Source organism: Schistocerca americana, chromosome 3 (assembly GCF_021461395.2).
Source record: "Schistocerca americana isolate TAMUIC-IGC-003095 chromosome 3, iqSchAmer2.1, whole genome shotgun sequence".
Taxonomy (NCBI): Eukaryota; Metazoa; Arthropoda; class Insecta; order Orthoptera; family Acrididae; genus Schistocerca; species Schistocerca americana.
Window position 1 is genome coordinate 506,701,148 of NC_060121.1, and position 23,361 is coordinate 506,724,508.

Sequence of the window (23,361 nt, forward strand, 5' to 3'; positions counted from 1 at the left end):
TGAAAGCTTGTCACATTAAACACCAACTCTGCTGCAACTTCTACACATCTTTTTATGTAGACATGATCACCAACCAAATCTCCACCCAAATGAATGGCTACCACTAAATTGTGACCAAGAGCAGAGCTGACCACCCAGTGTGAAACACACTGCCCAAAACAACATGCTCAGTATCAATGGCTATAGTACGACTCTTGGTATCTGGATCCTTCCTCTTAACAGCAGCTTCTCTGTGTTATGTGTACTATTGTTCTTTCAACACACCCTTCGATCCCTCTTCCCTCCTGGCGGCAATCTCGTCCCAACCTCAATCTCCACTGGCCTCTGTTCCATGATTCTAATTTCATCTATTATGCACTCATACCCTGCTCTCTGCAATATCCTTAGTCCTCTGCCTTATCTCCCTACCCCAACCACTTCTCTCTGTCATTGTGCCTTGTGCACAAATCCCCCTGTTTGCAGCCAAAATGAGCTGACTGTTCCCTCTTCATTAGCTTCACCTCTCACTCCCTACCTCCCTTCTCCTTCACCCACTCCATCCGACAGACCCCCCCTCATACCAGTCGAGCTGCACCATTCTCAGTCTTTTTTTATGTGCTTTCCTGTGACTCAAAGCCTCAATTATCTGGTTATTTGTTACTTTTACTACTTCCATTATTTGTGTTACACTGAAGACTATCTATTACCACATATTATTATTATTTCTTTCTTGTCTCAGACGTTATGCCTGGTTAAAAATGGAAGGTGACGCGGACCTTGATCAAGCGTGACTTCCTTTTAACTGTACGGTATATGTTACATTGCATTTAGGAACTTTCGGATAATTGAACAAGTGTCAATAATTACAGATTTCTGTAGTTTGGATGTACACTCCTGGAAATTGAAATAAGAACACCGTGAATTTATTGTCCCAGGAAGGGGAAATTTTATTGACACATTCCTGGGGTCAGATACATCACATGATCACACTGACAGAACCACAGGCACATAGACACAGGCAACAGAGCATGCACAATGTCGGCACTAGTACAGTGTATATCCACCTTTCGCAGCAATGCAGGCTGCTATTCTCCCATGGAGACAATCGTAGAGATGCTGGATGTAGTCCTGTGGAACGGCTTGCCATGCCATTTCCACCTGGCGCCTCAGTTGGACCAGCGTTCGTGCTGGACGTGCAGACCGCGTGAGACGACGCTTCATCCAGTCCCAAACATGCTCAATGGGGGACAGATCCGGAGATCTTGCTGGCCAGGGTAGTTGACTTACACCTTCTAGAGCACGTTGGGTGGCACGGGATACATGCGGACGTGCATTGTCCTGTTGGAACAGCAAGTTCCCTTGCCGGTCTAGGAATGGTAGAACGATGGGTTAGATGACGGTTTGGATGTACTGTGCACTATTCAGTGTCCCCTCGACGATCACCAGTGGTGTACGGCCAGTGTAGGAGATCGCTACCCACACCATGATGCCGGGTGTTGGCCCTGTGTGCCTCGGTCGTATGCAGTCCTGATTGTGGCGCTCACCTGCACGGCGCCAAACACGCATACGACCATCATTGGCACCAAGGCAGAAGCGACTCTCATCGCTGAAGACGACACGTCTCCATTCGTCCCTCCATTCACGCCTGTCGCGACACCACTGGAGGCGGGCTGCACGATGTTGGGGCGTGAGCAGAAGACGGCCTAACGGTGTGCGGGACCGTAGCCCAGCTTCATGGAGACGGTTGCGAATGGTCCTCGCCGATACCCCAGGAGCAACAGTGTCCCTAATTTGCTGGGAAGTGGCGGTGCGGTCCCCTACGGCACTGCGTAGGATCCTACGGTCTTGGCGTGCATCCGTGCGTCGCTGCGGTCCGGTCCCAGGTCGACGGGCACGTGCACCTTCCGCCGACCACTGGCGACAACATCGATGTACTGTGGAGACCTCACGCCCCACGTGTTGAGCAATTCGGCGGTACGTCCACCCGGCCTCCCGCATGCCCACTATACGCCCTCGCTCAAAGTCCGTCAACTGCACATACGGTTCACGTCCACGCTGTCGCGGCATGCTACCAGTGTTAAAGACTGCGATGGAGCTCCGTATGCCACGGCAAACTGGCTGACACTGACGGCGGCGGTGCACAAATGCTGCGCAGCTAGCGCCATTCGACGGCCAACACCGCGGTTCCTGGTGTGTCCGCTGTGCCGTGCGTATGATCATTGCTTGTACAGCCCTCTCGCAGTGTCCGGAGCAAGTATGGTGGGTCTGACACACCGGTGTCAATGTGTTCTTTTTTCCATTTCCAGGAGTGTAGCTGTATTGCACTGATGTACTGGTGGATATTGTGTGGTATGACTCCTGTAGTTGATAGTATAATTGGTATAATGTCAACTTTATCCTGATGCCACATGTCCTTGACTTCCTCAGCCAGTTGGATGTATTTTTCAATTTTTTCTCCTGTTTTCTTCTGTATATTTGTTGTATTGGGTATGGAAATTTCGATTAGTTGTGTTAATTACTTCTTTTTATTGGTGAGTATGATGTCAGGTTTGTTATGTGGTGTTGTTTTATCTGTTATAATGGTTCTGTTCCAGTATAATTTGTATTCATCGTTCTCCAGTACATTTTGTGGTGCATACTTGTATGTGGGAACATGTTGTTTTATAAGTTTATGTTGTAAGGCAAGCTGTTGATGTATTATTTTTGCTACATTGTCATGTCTTCTGGGGTATTCTGTATTTGCTAGTATTGTACATCCACTTGTGATGTGATCTACTGTTTCTATTTGTTGTTTGCAAAGTCTGCATTTATCTGTTGTGGTATTAGGATCTTTAATAATATGCTTGCTGTAATATCTGGTGTTTATTGTTTGATCCTGTATTGCAATCATGAATCCTTCCGTCTCACTGTATATATCGCCTTTTCTTAGCCATGTGTTGGGTGCGTCTTGATCGATGTGTGGCTGTGTTAGATGATACGGGTGCTTGCCATGTAGTGTTTTCTTTTTCCAATTTACTTTCTTCGTATCTGTTGATGTTATGTGATCTAAAGGGTTGTAGAAGTGGTTATGAAATTGCAGTGGTGTAGCCGATGTATTTATATGAGTGATTGCTTTGTGTATTTTGCTAGTTTCTGCTCGTTCTATAAAGAATTTTCTTAAATTGTCTACCTGTCCATAATGTAGGTTTTTTTATGTCGATAAATCCCCTTCCTCCTTCCTTTCTGCTTAATGTGAATCTTTCAGTTGCTGAATGTATGTGATGTATTCTATATTTGTGGCATTGTGATCGTGTAAGTGTATTGAGTGCTTCTAGGTCTGTGTTACTCCATTTCACTACTCCAAATGAGTAGGTCAATATTGGTATAGCATAAGTATTATTATTATTATTATTATTATTATTATTATTATTATTACACCTTAAATCTATGAGTTACCCAATCGTTTTTTAGCTCCATTCTGACTGCCAGGTCTCTGCAGAAGGAGAATGGGTACTTTCTGCCACGTAGGACCCTCCATTGATGACAAACTAGCACTGGTGTCTCCAGTATCATGCTCGTCAGCTGCCTGCAGTGGGATGACGTTATATGACCTGTTGTGAGCTATGTCAGTTGCTGATGGTTTTGACGTTGTGACAGCATCTCTCACTGCTGCTGTCCACAATGGGCTGACAACAGACTGTGGAGGCAGGGATTGTAACCCTGATCCGGGAAGCTCCTGTGACCACAAGACTGTAAACATTTTTTTAAAATTTATACGAACATAGTATACTACTTTATTCATTGTTTTCTATTTGTGTTCACAGAAGTTAACTACATCACAAACAAAACTTATTTCTATGGGAATACGCAGGCGGTGATGAAGATGTTTGGTTTGTGGGCGTTCAACTGCGCAGTCATCAGCACCCGTACAAAGCCCCAAAATTTACACAGTCTCTCTTTTTTTCACAGTCCAATCTAGACATTGTCACGAATGATGATGATGATGATGATGATGATGATGATGACAACACAAACACCCAGTTCCCAGGCAGAGAAAATCCCCAACCCGGCCAGGAATTGAATCCGAGACAAAGGTGGTGGTCCATATTTTTAATCCAAAACTAGTTCTATTTTCCTTCAATACTCATCACTAGTCATTTCTTTGTAATGACTAGTTTCAGACAATCATGTCAATTTTCAAACCATGGCCTTAGACAAAAGTGTATTCATACAGTTTCCAGCAATGTACATGTAACCAAAGAAACCAAGTAATGGTTATTATTGCAACTGTAATGGACACTGAAGGACAACAAAGATTTTAATAACCCAAGCTGCTGGTCCTACCCTCCATCAGTATGTTAGAATCTCAAAAACAGCTTGTATAAAATATTTAATAACAACTGATGTGATACGACAAAGGTTGTTTGTTATGTAATTTGAATTATCAGAACATAGAGGGGTGCATACATATACATAAAATATATCAGACAATGACTAATTTCAGCTAATAGAGTTTTCAAAATTGAACACTACGAGTATCATACAATGTCAGAAATAAAACCACTTTCAATACATACAGATTGCCCAAACCCTTTCCACAACTTCTGAATCTCACAATTGTACTAAATTTTCAGTACATATGTAGCATCTGGTAACAATGATTTTTCCACCTTTTCTGATGCAATCAAATGATCTGTGGAATCTGCAACCGGTATTATTCACATCCAAGAAGTTTTTGTTCCGTAGTGTTTACATAACATCAATATTTGTTTATTGGCATTGGGTGTTTCTCTATCGATGTATGACACTTACAATGGAATATTTGACACTATCACTTGCATTTACATCTCACAAGTGTCATTTTTGCACACACACACTGTTTAACTCACAAAATGTCAGAACAGAATCATCCAAGGACAATTTAATAATGGCAGTAGCTTGTATGTAGGCAGCTCTGTGCAAACTTCAATGAAGATGAACTACACTTTTTAAAAGCACTTGTTTTTACAGTGGACGGCTTTTAATAAAAAAGGGAACCAGTCTACAACCATGACTGACTGCCATAACAACTTCTTTAAAAACCAATTTGAAGGTGTGTCACAGCCAGTTTCCTGACACATTATTTTTTGTTTTAAATTTTGTATCGTTCACTTCTGAAGATACTTACTAATCCTGACACAGTTTACATCAGTTTCCAATAGGAACAGGCACTCACTACTTACATCATGCATCTGATTTTGTAGCTGTCTAACTTACTTTAAACCTCTATGTACAATTTGTACCAACATATAGTGTCCATAATGCACATGAAGGATTCCAACAAACATGTTTCTTCATGGAATTATACTCCACATTTTTCATGGAACCAGAAGTTGCACAGAGCACACATGAAATCATTTGTGATATTTTGTCAACACTTCTTACACCTTTAAATTAATAATACTTCTTTTATAACACATTTTTACACTCTAAAGTTTGCTTACTGCCTTATTATAGAAGTAAAAAAACTTAAGAAATGAAAGCCAAAAAACTACCTACCTAAATATGACCAGCTGACAATTTCAGTACAAAAAAGGGATGAATCAGTAAATCTGCAGCAAATTAAATCCTTGCCCCCTCCCCATGGCCCCTTACAGCTCAAAAGAAGGTCCAACTCCATAAATTATATGAACTGTCATAACATTTGCGTTACCAGATAAAAATTATGGCAGATCATCAGGTATCGGGAAAACTGAAGCAGTGTCCTCTTGCCAACAAATAAACCACAGTGTAGATACGTATACTAAAAAGGTTACATTGCATCACATACTGGTGGTTGTTTTAGTCAGATGTGTCCCTGATGTTAGATGCACCTTCCTTCAACTGTTTTAACATACTGTTTCACATATGACATGCCACATCCGCATGAAATGTGGTCCATACCCAGCTTTTGAAGACCTAGATCATCTTTAACATTACAAAGAGGACTTTCTACCTTTGTCGATTTGAACAAAAAACTCTGGATGCCTAGTTTCCATGAGTCAACTAATCTTTCCAGAGACTGGGCCAGCCTTGGGCAGGTAAGTAATTTTTTACTTTTTTTTTCTTTCTCAGTCTCAACCTCACTTGATTGCAACACTGCTTAATTTGTGACCCTGAGATCCCATTCCTACAGAATACAATTCACAGGTGTTATAATATAATTGGATAGATAAAAATACCTACTCACCAAACAGTGCCATGAGAACACGCACATAAAAGAAGATTACACTTACGCAAGCTTCCGGAGGCAGTGGCTCTCTTCTTCTTCCGGCAAAAGGGTTGAAGGGAAAGGAAGACAGGCGAAGGAAAAGGACAGGAGAGGCTTAGAAAAAGGGGTAGTTTTCAAAAAAAGTCATCCAGAATTGTGGGTCAGGAGACACTTACTGGGCAGGACAAGAAGGAAAGAAAGTCTTTCCTTCTCACCCGATTCAGTGTTTCCCGACCCGTGATTCTGGACGATTTTTCCAAAATGTACCCCTTTTCCTAAACAGGGTTGCCACATGTTTCCCCAAGTGAAATTCTCTGATATTTCACTGAATTCCAGACAAGTAGCATTATTCCCTGACAAATTCTGAGATCTCAAGGCTAAGTAAAGACATAAGTTGACAGAAAAATGTAAGGACTTCTATATGTCTTCCCTGTGTGAGCAAGAATCTCAAGTACGTAAATTGACATCTTTTGTAATGAAGGGTGTTTTTAAATGGAGAAATCAAGCCAAATGGTATGTGTGTTTCATTAAGACCATTGTTGTTATTTTATTTCAATAAAACAGAACATATTTGATGATGACAATATGCATTTCCTTGGAGTCACAAGACAGATTTGAAATACCTTCACTGATTTGAGAAATAACCTCAGAAAAAAGTAGACCTGTTGAAAAAGGTATATATAAGGCAGGGAAGAGTTGGGTAAACCAACACTGTAGGTGACCACCAATAAAATGTTGGTTCTACTATGTTCGTTATATTTGGTTATTAGTCACTATACTATGTCTATTATTTTACAGGTATTGTGTGAATTTTCTTTCAAAAAATATATGAATACATAGCATACAAACTGCCAGCCACTGCCACAATTTTCTTCTTCTTAGCGTCCCTACTTTCTAATATATATAATGCCAAAATGTACTAGAATAAATAAAATGTCTATAAAATGCTGCACTGTACAATGTAATGGCAATGAGACAGTCACAATTCCTGAAATCCATTGTCCATGGTCTCTGGCCTGCTGAGGAGCACCAAAGTCCTGGGTCCTTGGATGAACCACAAAAATCCACCGCATTACGTCACACACAAACAGACTCAGCCTGCAGGCAGATCGGTGAGACAAGATCTAATGGGCAAGGCCTGCGCATTAGTGGGAAACGATGGGCTTCAGATCAACAGGCCCTATCTGTTACAGATACCTGCAGAAAGGCCTGCAGTTTTGGTCCGTCATGGAAGTCCACCAGCGTGGTCAGTTATTCATCTGTCACAGACACCATGCTCATGAAATGAGACCACGGTGATCTATCCGTGCAACAGATAACTTGCGCAAAATACTCTGAAAGTCAATACTGGTGAGGATAGGTAGCAATTCACCGTAAAGATGATTGATGAGCTGCAGAGAGGCACGTAGGAAAAGCAATCACACTCTCACAATTAAATTTCCGACCAAAGCCTTCGTCAGAAAACGAGAGCATACACACATCCACCCAGACACATCTCATGCACACATGACCACCATCTCTGGTCACTGCGTCAACAATCTCTGAGAATCAGATCCGAGCAAACCATTCCTCATGACTCTCTGGTCCTGTTGGCAATTGCTTGGCTAATGGCAAGAAGTGGTGGCAGCACTGACTGCGAGCTGAGGGGACTGGTAGGAAGGGGAGAAGCAGTAGGAATGAGGGAGTAGGGAAGTGGTACATGTACTCAACTGTGCCCAGCCAGTGAAGCTGCATGACACCTCAGTAAACAAGACATTTCATCTACTGAGACAAAAATGAAATTTTTCCAGTCTTCTTTTTCTTTTTTTTTTTTTCAAATTTCCCTGATTTTCATGTTTGAAATTTCCTGATTTTCAGAACTTGTTGCAACCCTGCTAAACCTCTCCAGTCCTTCTCCTTCACCCCTCTTTCTTCCCCTTCCAATCCTTCTGCCAGGAGGAGGAGCCACTGGCTCTGAAAGCTTGCATAAGTATAACTTCCTTTTATGTGTGTGTTCTCCTGCCACCACATGGTGAGTAGATTTTGTAATCTGTCCAATTACATTATATTGCCAAAAACTGATTAATTCATAGGTGTGGTAATTCCTTCGTGAGGTTCTCCCTGAATGACAGCAATCAAGACCTATGGACCTGAGTCTCTAGCACATGATTTCTTTGTGATCCATAATGATGGTTCAAGGTGTGGAGCTAGAGGTCAGCATGTGGTTGTTTTCTGCATGCACTGTGACAAAGGGACCTTCCCATTACTTTCATAACAAGCATGTCATGGAAGTCTGGTTATGAATTTAATGTTAAGATGCATACTGCTTAAATTATCCATGAACTGCCCCAAATTTTTTCAACCCATCTGGCCACATCACAAGTGTATCAACCATGTATTAGTAGAAATAATTGGCTTGAATTTGAAGATTCTAGTATGGTTCTTTCAAAGTATTCCATATATAGGTTTGCCACAAGGGGCAGCAACATACTACCAACTGCCACATCACCAGTTTGTTCACAGTACTTTCCGCAAAACAGGAAAAAAACTGAGGTGACAATGTGTTAGTGAAACAAATGTCAAACTTTTCTGCAATTATCTTCAAGATTTCAGAAAGTGAGACTCTCCTGAAGAGGGAGATCAAACTGAAACTGACCATAATATCTGTATTCCCAGAGCTGTAATTAGCCGAGTTGGTTTTCAAATTAACAAGTTGCGTATGTAATGTTCTACATCAACAGCAATACTCCGCAAGCCACCATATGGTGCGTGACAGACGGTTCCCTCTAACACTACTTGTCATTTCCTTTCCTGTTTCACTTGCAAATAGAATGAGGGAAAAACCACTGTCTATATACCTCTGTATGAAGCCCAATTTTTCTTATCTTAAATTCGTGGTTCTTACGCATAATGTATGTTGGTGGCAGTAGAATCTTTCGGCAGTCAGTTTCAAATGCTTCACATTTTCTCAACAGTGTTTCTCAGAAAGAACGTCACCTTCCCTCCAGGAGTTCCCAAAGCATCTCCGTAATGCTTACATGTTGTTCAAACCTATCAGTAACAAATCTAGCAGCCTTTCTCTGAATTGCCTCAATGTCTTCCTCCAATCCGACGTGGTACAGGGAGATTTCATCTCAAATCATACAGGTCAAGAGTGAATGTGACACATCGCTATTTCAAAGTTTGCTGAAAAAAATATATTTCAGAGTTCAACAAGATACCTCTCCAAAATTATATTATTTTGATTTTCTGATGATTTGTTAAAATTGCTACAGACCTCTCTAAATGAGAGTACATAAGAAAATGTCATAACATAAGGGAAAATTGAAAAATTGTACTAAAGAAATGAAAAGTTTCTTCTTCTTCTTCTTCTTGTTCTTATTTTTTAAATACACTATGAAAATTTGTAACATTTGCGAATTTCAAAATTATGCTTTGAAAATATGAATGGTCACAAGATGTTAAATGTCTTCAGAAATGATAAAGTGGAAGGACTGCTAACTGTCAGCTGTGACATTAATGGATGAAATTCTTAATCTATCAAAATATTTGTCCATAAAGATGAAAGAATCTGAAATTTTTGGTTATTTAGGAATTATTTTCTCCAAAACCTCATCCTAAATGTTGCAAAAATTTCATGGTACATTAGTTGGTCATTGTGCTTAGGGAATGTACAATCAGAGTGGGTAATACTTGTCTGTACAAAATGTGAGAAATTTTTTTGAAAAACCTAGCTATACTCTCAAGGTAAAAAATCTTGGACTCTTAAATATATTAACTGATCGCTGATTTCAAGTAAATGTGATGCAAAACTGTTATTTCTGAATCAAAATAATTACTAGTGCTAGTCTCTCATTGAACGCCTCCCCAGGCAAAGCTCACCAGGTATGGTGGGTGTCAGGGAAATAAAATACCCGGGGTGGACCAAACCTAGAGGCAGCTGCCATGTACTGTGATACTGGCTTATCAAAAACTAACGGAAGAAAACCTTGAGAATAAATTGCCTAGTCCTCCAGGTTGGGGATTGTGCAGTGGGCCAGCTCCTCACTCATGTGAAAAAATTAAAATGCTAGAAAATCTAACAATATGCCTCGGAAAAACTTGAATCTTGGATGACAAATTGGTAAAGAAAAAAAGAATATGACATTTGGATGCTGGAATGTGCAAGGTATCTCCACAAAACTGAATATGTTACCCACAGAACTCGGCAGTTTCAAAATGGATGTTGTCATGCTCTCTGAGATCAAGAGGAAACACAAAGGAGAACAACAACTTGGTAACCATGCATATATTTGGAGTGGGGTGTCCAAAGCGGTAAGAGCCAAAGCAGGAGTCTCCATTACAATAAAGAAGGCATGTAAAAAGAGAATCACACACTAGAAATTTATTAATGAATTTATTATTGTGGTAGAAATGACTATTTGCCAGAGAAGTTGTAATTATTGGTGTATATGCACCCATGGATGATACAAGAGACCAAGAGAGAGATACTTTCTGGGGAGTCCTTCGAGTGTCTACAGAAAAAACCCCAAGGAGGAAGGAACTGGTTATAATATGGGATATGAATGGAAGAGTAGGAATTAAAGAATCATGTCCGATAGTGGGGAAACATGGAGAGAGAGAATATAATGACAATGGAGAACGATTGGTTGAAATTTGTGAACAGTTTAATCTGAAAATTACCAGCACATTTTTTAAACACAAGGATATCCATAAATATACTTGGCAACCGAATACTAGAGAACTTCATTCTATAATAGATTATATTATCATTACAAAGTTTCAAGGCAGTAGATGTTAGATCTTGTAGAGGAGAACTATGTGGATCAGACCATTATTTAGTAAAAATGAAGAGTTTTTGGCCATGGAAGAATGCAAAGAATGATTCTAACAACATTAAAACAAATTGTGCTGAGGAAACTCAAACTCTATACTTCAATATTGACAGCCTACAAGATGAAAGCATATGAACATTCTTTGGTGCCAGAATGGAAAAAACATTGGAAGAATCATCTGAAGAAAATGCAGAGGAAATGTATGATTACTTAAAATCCAATGTTATAAGTACAGTAACAGAGGTGCTGGGCATAAGGGGAAACAACCACAGCAGTACAGCACAATGGTGGTCGGAGGAAATAGAAGTGGCAGTTAAAGAAAAGAGGAATGCTTTCAACCGGTGGCTGAATGATAAATTGGAAGCAACAAGAACAATCTACTAGGAAAAGAAAAATGAAGCGATTAAAAAAATAAGGATAGCAAATAATGAAGCATGGGAAAGGACTTGTGTCAATGTCAATAGCGAAGTAGGATTTGTGAGAGTGAAACAAGTGTGATCAGTATTAAAAGGATTTAGACATGAGACAAAAGCCAAAACCAATCCTCAACTGATAACACCAAAAATATGGGAAGAATATTTCAATAAATTATTAAATCAGGATAGAGAAGAGTATCTCGAGGAAGGAACAGTGGAAGAAAAGGAGCGGGAAGGGGAGGGGATCCAAATTTTACAAAGAGAAGTGAGTAAGGTATTAAGAACAGGAAAGAATGGTAAATCACCTGGACCAGGCAATATCAGTCTGGAGTTCTTAAAATATGGTGGTGACAAAACTGTGAAATTAATAACACGGTTATTCACTAAAATGTTACATGGAGATTCAATACCAAAGGTAATGAAGCTGGGCTATATCAATACTACATTTAAGAAAGGGGATTGAACTATCAAGGAATTTGTGTTATAAACACATTAATGAGAATTTTTGGTAAAAAATTTAAAAATAAGTTGGAATAAATTTTAAAATCCAAGCAGAACAATGTGGCTTTACAGCTGGTAGATCACACTTAGATCATATTTTCACATTACTACAGATCTTAGAGAAACATAGGTAAAAATCAAAAAACATAGAATTAATTTCCATAGATTTAGAAAAATCATTTGATACTGTCCCAAGAAAACTACTTTGGAGAGCATTACATTTGGCAAACATAAAGGGTCCTTTAATTAAAATAGTACAAGAAATGTATAAAGACAACCTAAATCAAGTGAAAATTGGTAGTACACTTTCACAGAAATTTAGAACAAGTAGGGGTCTGTTACAAGGCTGCTCCATGTCATCAACATTCTATACAGATGTCAGTCTGACGAGTTGGTCTCTTAAATGCAATGTGATGGAGCTAGAAATTAAAGATGGATTTTATTTACATCACCTACTATTTGCCGATGATCAAGTAGTTATAGCACAAGACGAGGAGGATGCAAACTACATGTGTAACCAAACTGGGGATCGAAGAGTTCGAGTCTCAGTCCGGCACACAGTTTTAATCTGCCAAGAAGTTTAAGCAGTATTTAGGTTTTGAAACCATATTTTATGCACATATCACTATCTTCAGGTTTTGCATCTAAGTGCATCCACATTACACACTTCACAGAGTTTTGAAGATGTTTCTTGTGTGAAACTTGTTTCAATTTCTTCCACTTTTCTTTTTACATACTGTTTTCTTCTTGTGCTGCTTCTTTCCTGGATCTTTAAGGTGGGATATAGTAGGGGCTACAGCAGATCAACTTCACACCCAGGATTATAAACATCTGCACTGCCTTCTTCAGTTTCACATTTGAGTGATGGTGATCGTTCAGGTGGATTGTCACTAAATTTCTTCTTGTAGTGAGTGTAACAATTCCCGCACAATGGATGTGATGCTATTACCATTACTTCAGGATCAAGATATTTCTGCAATACCCCTGACAGATTTCCAACAACTGTGAAGTGTTTTTCACTTTTCTTAAACACCACCTTTTGTGCCTTTTTTCAAAGTCTACACACCTCATTCTTTCACTACTACACTTCCTCACTGACATTATATCAAACAACAAGTTCAAACCAAACACAAAACTCAATGCAGAATGGTTTATGTACAAGTTCTCACTCCTTTGTTATAAACAGAGGAGCACTGGATAAGTGTTGCCAACATGCATAGTTTACAACTAGAAATTCAGTGATGCAAAATATGCAGAACGTTGAAAATTTTTTTAACACTTTACACAAAAAATATATCCACAGTTTTAATCTGCCAAGAAGTTTAAGCAGTATTTAGGTTTTGAAACCATATTTTATGCACATATCACTATCTTCAGGTTTTGCATCTAAGTGCATCCACATTACACACTTCACAGAGTTTTGAAGATGTTTCTTGTGTGAAACTTGTTTCAATTTCTTCCACTTTTCTTTTTACATACTGTTTTCTTCTTGTGCTGCTTCTTTCCTGGATCTTTAAGGTGGGATATAGTAGGGGCTACAGCAGATCAACTTCACACCCAGGATTATAAACATCTGCACTGCCTTCTTCAGTTTCACATTTGAGTGATGGTGATCGTTCAGGTGGATTGTCACTAAATTTCTTCTTGTAGTGAGTGTAACAATTCCCGCACAATGGATGTGATGCTATTACCATTACTTCAGGATCAAGATATTTCTGCAATACCCCTGACAGATTTCCAACAACTGTGAAGTGTTTTTCACTTTTCTTAAACACCACCTTTTGTGCCTTTTTTCAAAGTCTACACACCTCATTCTTTCACTACTACACTTCCTCACTGACATTATATCAAACAACAAGTTCAAACCAAACACAAAACTCAATGCAGAATGGTTTATGTACAAGTTCTCACTCCTTTGTTATAAACAGAGGAGCACTGGATAAGTGTTGCCAACATGCATAGTTTACAACTAGAAATTCAGTGATGCAAAATATGCAGAACGTTGAAAATTTTTTTAACACTTTACACAAAAAATATATCCATTGTGTCTACACTGACTACTAACATATTAGCCAAACACTATTTTGTGTAATTCTCAAAAGTTTTCGGAGGGGCTTTGCGGGTACATAATTCGTTAAAACTTGTAAAAATGCAATTTTTTACCATTTATGTAATAAACAGTTACAAAATACAGGTAGCTGGAGCAGAGAAGATACTATTTATAGTTACAGCAGTAGTATTTGGTAATATGACAGAAAAGGTAGCATTCTGTGACTTTCTAAATTAGAAAAAAAAAATTTTTTAAGTGGAAAAATAACTTAAATTTCGTATTCTTGTCTTAAATGTACAAGTTACAGGAAGCCGAAAAGTGTGCGGGTGTCAATTAAATTTCAGCACACTAAGAGGCAGCTTTAAAGCAAAACATCTGCCAGGTCTCCAGTACTTTTGGTTTATTAGTTATATTTTTGTTTTTTGTTTTTTTCTCTCTACTGTTTTAAGAGTTATTTACAAAATAGACATATTTCAAAGGGCCGTACTACTTACAAATATTAAGATAAAATGAAAATACTTTATTTCTTAACACTTCTGATATGGAGGTCTAACATATATTTTTTTCCAGAAAATTAACAACTGTATGATTTGAGACAAGATGGATCCCAAACACTCATGCAGTAGTCAAGAATGGGTCACATGAGCATCCTATATGCGGTCTCCTTTACAGGTGAACCACTCTTTCCTAAGATTCTCCCAATAAACCAAATTTGATCATTCACCTTCGCTACCACAGTTCTCACAAGCTTGTTTCACGTCATATCGCATTGCAACATTACGCCCAGATATTTAAATGACTTGACTGTGTCAAGCAGGACACTAGTAACACTGTATCTGAACACTACAGGTTTGATCTTTCTATTCATCCGCATTAAATTACATTTTTCCACATTTAGGGCTAGCTGCCATTCATCACACCAGCAGGAAATTTTGTCTAAGTCGTCTTGTATCTTCCTACAGTCACTCAACTTCGACAACATACATACATGATGGCAGCATCAGCAAACAACCGCAGATGGCTGCCCACCTTGTCCGCCAGATCATTTATGTGTATAGAGAACACAGCAGTCCTACCATGCTTCCCGGGGCACTCCTAATGATATCCTTGTCTCTGATGAGCACTCGCTGTTGAGAACAACATACTGGGTTCTATTACTTAAGAAGTCTTAGAGCCACTGACGAATCAGTGAACTTATGCCATATGCTCATACCTTTGTTAACAGATGGACAAAAGCTTATCAGTCTCAAGAAAGTTTATTATATTCAAACTCAGAATATGCTCAACATTCTGCAGCAAACAGAAGTTAGGAATATTGGTCTGCAATTTTGAGGATCATTCTCTTACCTTTCTTATACAATGGAGTCACCTGCACTTTTTTCCAGTTGCTGGGACTTTGTGCGATTCACAATAAATGTAAGCTAGGTAAGCGGCCAATGCCCTAGAGTACTCTTTGTAAAATCGAACTGGTATTCCATCAGGACCTGGTGATTTATTTGCATTCAAATCTTTCAGTTGTTTCTCTATGCCAGGTACGACTGTCACTATGTTGTCCACAAGGGAGTCTGCCCGATGGTCAAATGATTGTATGTTTGTACAATTCTCCTGTGTGAACAATTTCTTGAATGTGAAATTTTAAACTTCGGCTTTTGTTTTGCAATCTTTAACAGCCACATCAGACTGGTCAACAAGGGACTGAATGGAAGCTTTACACCCGTTTAGTGATTTTACGTAAGACCAGAATTTCTCAGATTCTCTGCCAGGTCTTTTGCTAAGGTGTGATGTTGGTAGTTGTAGGTTTCGCACATGATCTTGTCGCAGACACAAATCTCTACTAACCTTCGCTTATCATTTGCATGTTCCCTTTTGAACCATGAGTGCAACAGCCTCTGCTTCCTCAGCATCGACCGAATTTCATTATGAAACCATAGTGGGTCTTTCCCACCCTTTATCCAGTTACTACACACTTAACTCTCCAGACCATGATTTACAATCTGCTCAAACTTTGCCCGTGATTCCTCTACATCCATCTTACTGGCACTAACTGATGTAAATTAACTGTCTAAGTCAGATGCTAGTAACTGTTTATCTATTCTATCTAGCATAAGCACTCTCCAAGCCTTCTTGACTGATGTTCAAGCATTCGCCTATATTCTCACATGCAGCTTTATTTTGTACATCAATAACATGTAATTTTACAATAGTTTGTAGACAAATAATGAGGACAGGAGGGGGGGGGGCAGTTATCAACCTGCTTTTGTGCATCAGTATATATAAAACATGAAGTCAATTCAAAATACATTTAGAAACATCGTTAAAATGTTATTAAAAGCACACTAACTTCTTTAACTTCTTGAGCTTCGTCATTCTTTAAGGTAATTCCAGAATTCATTTAGATAAGGTGGTAGCCTGCTTTATATCACATTCAAAAGATTATCTTAAGCGACTCTCAGCATCATAATGCATTATTATACTTGGATACCATATGAAGGAAGGAAAATTAGGATTTAATATCTCATCCACATTATAATCATTAGAGATGAAGCTTCCTACAATTCTATGGCAATGTCAAATGAGGTGAAGTTCACCGAAAAGCTCAAAAAAACATTTTATGTTAAACAACTACACACTGGTGATAAAAATTCTTCTATTTTAGTTATAGTATTTACTGTTCAAAAGTTCTTAATTTGTGGGAATGGATAAATGTAAACTATATCGAACCTCTTTCTGAATAATAATTGTTTTCAGGTGAGCTTTTTTTTTAAACTTTTTAATGAGCTAAAACTTTTATTCATGTGGCAGACATAAAACAACTTCTGTGTCTAGGTCATATGCCCCAATCTCTCAGAATGACAACTAGTGCAACAACAAAAGTTAATTATTATATTTACGTATTTGTAGACACACAAATAAAACTTTGGAAATTTTCAGTGGAATGTGTATGAAACTGATCATCTTAGAAATCTGGAGTGAAGTTGACTGCTTTTTCTTGAGGGGGTTCTTTTACGAACATACATTCGTAAATGCAGCAATGTCACCTAATGAACACAACAACAGTATGACACAATGGATGCAGCAACAATTTTCTATAAGAGTCTAGGCCTGGCCTCAGAAGGTCATTGTTGCAAATGCCCATGGGCTAACTTATGAATTTGTCAAGTAGGCCACAGTTCTGTTTATTGCTTCATACACTTGAGATCAAAAGAGTTGTCAGTGTGAAAGTGTCATGTGTGTACAAAGGTAAAACAGGTGAACTGAAGGAGGATGGATGTTGTAGAACTGTCTCTCACAGAAATTTTAATTGGAAAAATCAGCATTAATCAGGCTGAGTGTGTAAAATTCCAAAAGGAACCCTGATAAACATGATTCATGATAAAACACAATGTGGGCAGCCAGTTTTTAGTGCTAAAAAAGAAGAGGGTGTACTGATGGGACTTCTCGGTAGTACAAACTGGGGAGTTCTGCTTTCTACCATGAATCTTCAATATATAGCTACGACAGTCCGTGACAGAAGATGTGTTAAATCAAAATTTACAAACAATTTTCTGGGTCCTGATTGGGCAATAAGCTTCATGTCCCAACACACCAATCAAATTTGTGTTTGACTTACTAACAAAATAAAGAGGACTAGAGTTGGTGTGCATCATTCTACATGTCAGATTTCCATGACAAACGTGCACTACCACTGGATAGACCAAGTCCTGATCCTATTTTTAACTATGATAAGAACAACTTAAGTGATCAATCTGGGAAAATGAAACTTATTTTCAGAAAAAGGGTCAAATACTCTGACAACGTACTTATGTCAACGGAAATTACCAATTTTTGAAATTATAGTGTGACTGGATAGACATAAAACTACTCACAAGCAGCAGCAGCAGAAGAGAACACATATAAATGTATTTAAATTAACAAGCTTTCGGACCCAGTGGCTCCTCCTCCTGGCAGAGGGTTGAAGGGAAAGAATGGGGATGAAGGAAAAGGACTGGTGAGGTTTAGAAAATGGGGAGAGTTCGTAAAAGTCAAACAGTTTAAAAAGGAAAGGCTGGTTGTTGGAGACTGCAACAGTCAAGATATGAAAACCTGAGAGCTTAAAGCAGGAAGACAGGGTAATACACAAAACAGAGATTACTGATAAAACATTGTGCATGAGTTAATAAGAGTGGAAAGCTAAGTGCATAAAGTGTGGTAGAGGTGGGGAAAAATTGACAGTTCTGAAAATAAAAGATACTGAAAATAACTGATTATAGGTTCCACCCTTTACGCAAAACACAGTTTTTTCTCGTCACCCAAGCATGTTCTCACACATTTGTGTCGTCATTAGTGGGTCTTGTTCATTGAAAAACTGTAAAACGTGAACATATTTTAGGTTATAACTGATTTAGCAAAATGAGGTGTAAGCACTGTCTATAGGCCTCAGATAGGCCTTAGATCAGTTATAGCCTAAAATATGTTCACTTTTTACAGATTTTCAATAAACAAGACCCACCGGTGATGGCACAGAGGTGCCGAGCTACGTTTTGGGTGACAAGAAAAAAATAGTTTTTTTGCCTAGCCAATGGAGCCTACAACCAATAATTTTAACTGCACACAAGGAAAAAAATACAAGAGCTGCAAATCCAAAAGACAAAGATACAGAAAACTAAAAGGGAGTGAAGAAAGGAATAGTTACAGAGAAGAAATGCCAATAACAAAGACATTAATGTAAATTGAGGCCAGTTGGGCGGCGAGAATCAAGAACATGTTGTAACACTAGTTCCCACCTGAGGAGTTCTGAGAAACTGGTGTCCGGAGGAAGAATCCGGATGGCACTTACGGTGAAACAGGCACCAAGGTCCTGTCTGTCGTGTTGTAGAGCATGCTCTGAAACAAGATATTGTGTGTTGCCGGTATACAGCCTCTGCCTATGTCCATTCACCCTACCCGATAACTTAGTGGTAGTCATGCCAATGTAAAAGGTCGAACAGTATTTGCACAATGGCTGGTACACAACTTTTATCATTTCACAGGTGGCTCTCCCTTTGATAGTACACTCCTGGAAATGGAAAAAAGAACACATTGACACCGGTGTGTCAGACCCACCATACTTGCTCCGGACACTGCGAGAGGGCTGTACAAGCAATGATCACACGCACGGCACAGCGGACACACCAGGAACCGCGGTGTTGGCCGTCGAATGGCGCTAGCTGCGCAGCATTTGTGCACCGCCGCCGTCAGTGTCAGCCAGTTTGCCGTGGCATACGGAGCTCCATCGCAGTCTTTAACACTGGTAGCATGCCGCGACAGCGTGGACGTGAACCGTATGTGCAGTTGACGGACTTTGAGCGAGGGCGTATAGTGGGCATGCGGGAGGCCGGGTGGACGTACCGCCGAATTGCTCAACACGTGGGGCGTGAGGTCTCCACAGTACATCGATGTTGTCGCCAGTGGTCGGCGGAAGGTGCACGTGCCCGTCGACCTGGGACCAGACCGCAGCGACGCACGGATGCACGCCAAGACCGTAGGATCCTACGCAGTGCCATAGGGGACCGCACCGCCACTTCCCAGCAAATTAGGGACACTGTTGCTCCTGGGGCATCGGCGAGGACCATTCGCAACCGTCTCCATGAAGCTGGGCTACGGTCCCGCACACCGTTAGGCCGTCTTCCGCTCACGCCCCAACATCGTGCAGCCCGCCTCCAGTGGTGTCGCGACAGGCGTGAATGGAGGGACGAATGGAGACGTGTCGTCTTCAGCGATGAGAGTCGCTTCTGCCTTGGTGCCAATGATGGTCGTATGCGTGTTTGGCGCCGTGCAGGTGAGCGCCACAATCAGGACTGCATACGACCGAGGCACACAGGGCCAACACCCGGCATCATGGTGTGGGGAGCGATCTCCTACACTGGCCGTACACCACTCGTGATCGTCAAGGGGACACTGAATAGTGTACAGTACATCCAAACCGTCATCGAACCCATCGTTCTACCATTTCTAGACCGGCAAGGGAACTTGCTGTTCCAACAGGACAATGCACGTCCGCATGTATCCCGTGCCACCCAACGTGCTCTAGAAGGTGTAAGTCAACTACCCTGGCCAGCAAGATCTCCGGATCTGTCCCCCATTGAGCATGTTTGGGACTGGATGAAGCGTCGTCTCACGCGGTCTGCACGTCCAGCACGAACGCTGGTCCAACTGAGGCGCCAGGTGGAAATGGCATGGCAAGCCGTTCCACAGGACTACATCCAGCATCTCTACGATCGTCTCCATGGGAGAATAGCAGCCTGCATTGCTGCGAAAGGTGGATATACACTGTACTAGTGCCGACATTGTGCATGCTCTGTTGCCTGTGTCTATGTGCCTGTGGTTCTGTCAGTGTGATCATGTGATGTATCTGACCCCAGGAATGTGTCAATAAAGTTTCCCCTTCCTGGGACAATGAATTCACGGTGTTCTTATTTCAATTTCCAGGAGTGTATATACATGGTGTACATGAAGTCCAGGAACACTTTAATGCACAAGAACCAAACATTGTACAGATATCATACATGTCATTTTGAAGAGAAACCCTGAAAGCTTTTTTTCATGTATACTGGCACAGCGTGGTTTGGCAATTTGCCGACAGTCAGCGCTAGTCACGAACATGGTGGCCATGCTACAGAAGGGGATAGCTGTTTCATGAAATGGCCTCCTTGATCACCAGATCTCACTCCATGTGACTTTTTCCTATGGGGACACATTAAAGATCTGGTGTATGTACCGCCTCTACCATATCATGTAGCAAATGTCCGGGAGAAATACGGGAAGTGACTGTCACAGTCAACGATGCCATGCTGGAATGGGTATGGCAAGAATTTAATTACCGTATTGATGTCTTCCGGGTCACTCACGGTTCGCACATTGAATGTTTGTAAAAAAAAAAAAAAAAAAAAACTTTCAGAGATTCTCTTGAAAATGCAATATGTATGACATCTGTACCATGTTTGGTTCTTGTGCAATAAACAGACTTACATCCTTCTATAAAATCTTACAGTTATCTTCCCCTTGTGTTTCCTTGGATGGTATTGTCCACCTTGGATGGTATTGTCCACCAAACCAGCTTCAAACTGCACCAACAGGGCAGACTTCATCTCAAAAAGTTCACGCACCTTCTCCTCATCTACCTCAACAGTAGTGTTTCCCTTCCTGTCCTGCAGCTCCCTAAACAGCCACACCGTCAACAACCACTCCTCATCTACAAACCAAGCTTGGCCGACCTTCTTAACATCCCCCAGTCTTCACCACTGTCTCCCAGAGCAGTGACAACTCTGGATCACAAGAACCAGTCACAATGGTACTGTGATCTCAACCTCTCATCTAATGCACTCTCCCCTCCTGAGTTACCTGTATTAGTCAAGTGTCTCACTTTCAGCCCTATATCTGTATTTAATCATGCTGCTTTGCTGAAACACCCACTTTCCTTCACACATAATGTCAGCTCACTTAGCAACCTAATCCCAAAACCTTTCCACCAGCAAACCTGAATTAACCCTGCCTTGAACAGTTCAAACTACTATTCCTACATGATCCACCACCAATATCTGAAAATCACCCCTTACAAGTCTTCCAAGAATTCCTTACATCCAGCATTGCTTCAAATCCCTTCCTCAGGTCCCTACAACATGACTCAAAATTGTTCTCTGCAGAACTACAAGCCCTTTGACCCATAAAGGCTGATGACTCCATCACTACACTCCAGCGGACAAGGGTCTACCTACCACTGGTAAACATGACAGACGAGAGTATGTAAGCAGAGGTCTACACCAGCTGCCTGACACCTCTACATACAGCATATGTCATCAAGATCCCATCCCTGTGACATGAAGTAACTTCCAGTCCCTCCTTAAAACAACTAACACCTCAATCAGGGGGGTGTAAAGTTAGTTCGCCTCCACGTGGTGCACCCTGGGTAACGCTAAATGAACAAACACAACTGGCGGCAGACCGAACGAAGAATTCCTGCCCCACATCACAGTGAAACAGAACGACAGACCTCAATCAGGGTGTATACATCGACGAGGAAAAAAAATTCCCGGATTTTTCCCGGAGTTCCCGGTTAAAAGTACACTTCCTCCCGGGTGAAAATAAACTTTTTCCATGTTAAGTGAGAGTATACTTTTCCTCAGAACTGTAAAAGTTATCAGTCTTTTGAATGGTTATGGTTTTACACACCAGTGTAGAATTTCCCAGCAATTTACCAAAAGAAACTCAGGTAACAAAACACGTTTTGGGAAGCTGTCTGCTGTGCAGCAACATGTACACTGTATTTTCGTATTACGAAAGTATAAATTCGAATTCGACCAAACAACGCATGTTACTTTGCGAAGCATTGAAATCGAGATTGCAATGCCCTTTTGTAAGCCAGTCATAGCTCACGCCACGTGATCTTGCCAACCGATAAGAGTGGATATTCAGAACATACGACACATGACGTAGTCAGCCAATAGCAACATCACTTTTAAGTAGCGCGAACTCACAAATAGGAAAAGTTAATGGTTTAAATTAATATATGTAGTGTTGCCACAAGAAAAGAAAAGCTTTCACATATAACATTGCCCCTTTTTTGCATGTATTACACTTTAATATACATCACACAAACGTGCCATTAAAATTTTTAAGAACAACATAAATGTCAGATCTTCAGGGCTCAAAATTATTCTAAATCATCGTAATCAAAGAGCTGATTTTTAAATGAGAGTCAAACGCTCAGTTCTCACACACAGTTCATCTTGCGTAAAAGGAAATTTACTTTGAAAGTAATGCCATATGTGCTAGAAGATGAAAACGTGCACTTGACATCCAGCGAACAGTTGAAACTAGCCAATAGTGTGGAATTATACATTCCGTTTCGAATAAATTGGTAATAAATTGGCTGGTTCAGCAGAAAAGATATGTAAAAACCAAATTTCTTTGTTCTGCAATGCGATTAATGCTTGACTGTCAGAAAGGGGAAATAAAATAAAATCTGAAACTAATAAAATATTTTAGCCTTCCGTAATGATGTAATTCACTTGATAGTTCCCAGTCACAGAAATCAGTTTTTACAGTCATGGACTTTGCGGCTGGTCTCGGTGGAGGTTCGAGTCCTCCCTCGGGCATGGGTGTGTGTGTGTGTGTGTGTGTGTGTGTGTGTGTGCGTGTGTGTGCGTGTGTGTGTGTGTGTGTGTGTGTGTGTCTTTAGGATAATTTAGGTTAAGTAGTGTGTAAGCTTAGGGACTGATGACCTTAGCAGTTAAGTCCCATAAGATTTCACACACATTTGAACATTTTTGAACAAAACAGTTTTGTTTTCATTTGACGTAAGAGCAATAAACGAAAAGGAAACAGCAAAATCACCAAACGTAAACATGGGTCACGTGAGACTATCCATTTCCCCAT

The 23,361-nt window shown here is 40.3% G+C and overlaps 1 protein-coding gene across 2 annotated transcripts in view; it reads right to left on the minus strand.

Annotated features, from left to right (window-relative positions):
* Positions 1-23,361, minus strand: part of LOC124605734 (ribonucleases P/MRP protein subunit POP1) — an 87,126-nt gene that overhangs the window by 24,925 nt on the left and 38,840 nt on the right. For both annotated transcript variants that reach the window (XM_047137614.1, XM_047137613.1), the window contains exon 6: positions 3,415-3,708. In XM_047137614.1, the coding sequence (XP_046993570.1) occupies positions 3,415-3,708 (294 nt within the window). The remainder of the gene's footprint in view (positions 1-3,414; positions 3,709-23,361) is intronic.